The sequence below is a fragment of the Helianthus annuus genome, chromosome 15 (assembly GCF_002127325.2).
Source record: "Helianthus annuus cultivar XRQ/B chromosome 15, HanXRQr2.0-SUNRISE, whole genome shotgun sequence".
Lineage (NCBI taxonomy): Eukaryota > Viridiplantae > Streptophyta > Magnoliopsida > Asterales > Asteraceae > Helianthus > Helianthus annuus.
The window spans coordinates 102438590-102440641 of record NC_035447.2 but is presented as its reverse complement, the minus strand read 5'-3'; the positions used below and the strand labels follow the sequence as shown (position 1 = coordinate 102440641).

Sequence of the window (2052 nt, the reverse complement as noted above, 5' to 3'; positions counted from 1 at the left end):
AGTACTAATGTTGGAAAAAGTATGCTTTTGTCTTCCTTTTGTATTTTCAGGATTAAATGAGCTCAAAATAACAAAAGAAGCAAAAAGACAGCCAAATCTAACATAAATACAAGAAAAGGAACAAAAGTGATATGCCCGACCCCCCCGACAGCATCTTCCCAAGCAAAACAAAGAAGACAGAAGACTGAACGCGCCCCGTGCTCAGTGAGCACGAGGCCGTGCCCAAGTGCCAGTAGAAAAGACAAACCCATAGAAGCTTCTACTGCCCACCACGGGGCCGTGCCCAGCGGACACGGTGGCGTGGTTAACTTCCTGCAGGCGCATTTATTGTAATTTATATAGATCCTGCCATTGTCGGGGGTTAAGGGAACGGTTTGGTAAGAGTCTTGCCATTGTTCAGTGTATAGATCCTACAAAGGACCTGGGTCAAATTTAGTAGGACCTCCTTCAATACCCAAAGGTATTGGATGGCGGGGGTCCAAACCCTTTGATCCCCTCATAAGTTAAACTACAATTAAAACTTTAACCCGGCTACTTAGGACTGTATCCCTGCTGACTCAGACTACTTAGCCGAGGGTAACGTCGCCTTCAAAAGAGGGGCCTACCACATTATGCATTAATAACTTAATTAATTATCTTTCAATAATCCGACCTTTTAGGATTGTATCATTGCTGACTCAAACTACTGGGTTGAGGGTAACGTCGCCTTCAAAAGAGGGGCCTACTACAATAACTAAGATAATCTCTTAAACAAGTGCAAAAGTGCGAAAATAATCAAAGGTTACACTACACACGAGTCGGATCCAAGTGATTCATCTTGTCTATCTGTTTTTACTTTTATTTTATTTTTCAGCATTTTAGTTAGTTTTATTTTCCTTAGTTTAAAAACTTTTTCTAAAATTTTGATTTGATTAGACGTTGAGGATAAACCGGTACTAAAAGCTCTTGTGTCCTTGGACGACCTCAGTATCTTACCAACACTATACTACGTCCACGATGGGTGAACTTGCCCATATGTGTGTTTAGTGTTAGTAAATATCGTGTTTTATAAATTTAAAACTTGGCTAAAAAGTGTAAAAAGGGCTTAAAATATATACCTAATATATATAACACCTCGCACACATCACCTATCTAACCTCTCCAGGATTTCCTGAGTTTGCTGCTGCTGCTGCTGGGGAGGAGGAGGTTGTTGGTAAGGCGGGTATTGATAACCCTGCACTGGGTATCCAGTTGGATAAACTGGAGGGTAAAGATGATGGTATACTACAGCTGTAAGGTACGGATCATGAGTTCCATAATCCGATGGATATCCCGATGGGTTTTCAAAAGGATTGTACCCAGAAGAACCTGGGTAAGTCGGGATCGGGTTGTCGAAACCCATAGGCGGCTGTGGTGGTGCATAAGAAGCTGGCGGAGGATCGTTCTCCGGCACCGCATTCGAGGGTCCACCCATTTGGGGATCCTCGGGAATAGGAGGGTAAGACCTCGAACCCTGAGGAGAACTGAAACGAGGTCCCCCTCTCACGGATATACGTGCGTTCCTCCTTCGCCTCGGAGGCTCGGGAGGTGGCTGAGGTGGCTGTTGAGGTGGCTCCTCAACAGGAAGTGGTGGAGGTCAAATTGGTTGAAGCTGGGGCTCAATCAAAGGAGGTTGAGCTGGAGAGCTATGGTACGAAGGAGTAAAGTACCAATCATAGGTGGCCATCCTCTCCTGAAAAGAATCGGGCCCACGGTACGGTGATCCCTGAAATGGGGAACCACTTGAGATGCTAATTAGGTGGCCCGGTGTTCCGGTCTGCATCTCCGGGTCTGGGTCGTCGTCCATCTCCATTTCCTGAGAAAAGTGGTCCTCAGGGCCCAATGGGTTGTAGCCTAAAAAGTCATTAACATAATCATTCGGATTAAGCTGTATCGGCGAGTAGATGGAATCCTAATGATGGAAGGAATGCGATTGCAACGAATGGTAGGATTGGTGAGATTCATGGGAGTGATGGGAGTGTTGAGAATGTTGCGAATGCTGGGGCTCGTCTGGGACAAGCGGCCCAAATGATG

At 45.5% G+C, this 2052-nt stretch overlaps 1 protein-coding gene across 1 annotated transcript; it reads right to left on the bottom strand.

The window, feature by feature from the left end:
- Positions 1 to 1123: 1123 nt before the first annotated feature.
- LOC110924607 (cysteine-rich and transmembrane domain-containing protein WIH2-like) lies at positions 1124 to 1453 on the bottom strand. The gene has a single exon (XM_022168600.1). The coding sequence runs from the start codon at positions 1451 to 1453 to the stop codon at positions 1124 to 1126; it is 330 nt and encodes a 109-aa protein (XP_022024292.1).
- Between the last annotated feature and the right edge of the window lie 599 nt (positions 1454 to 2052).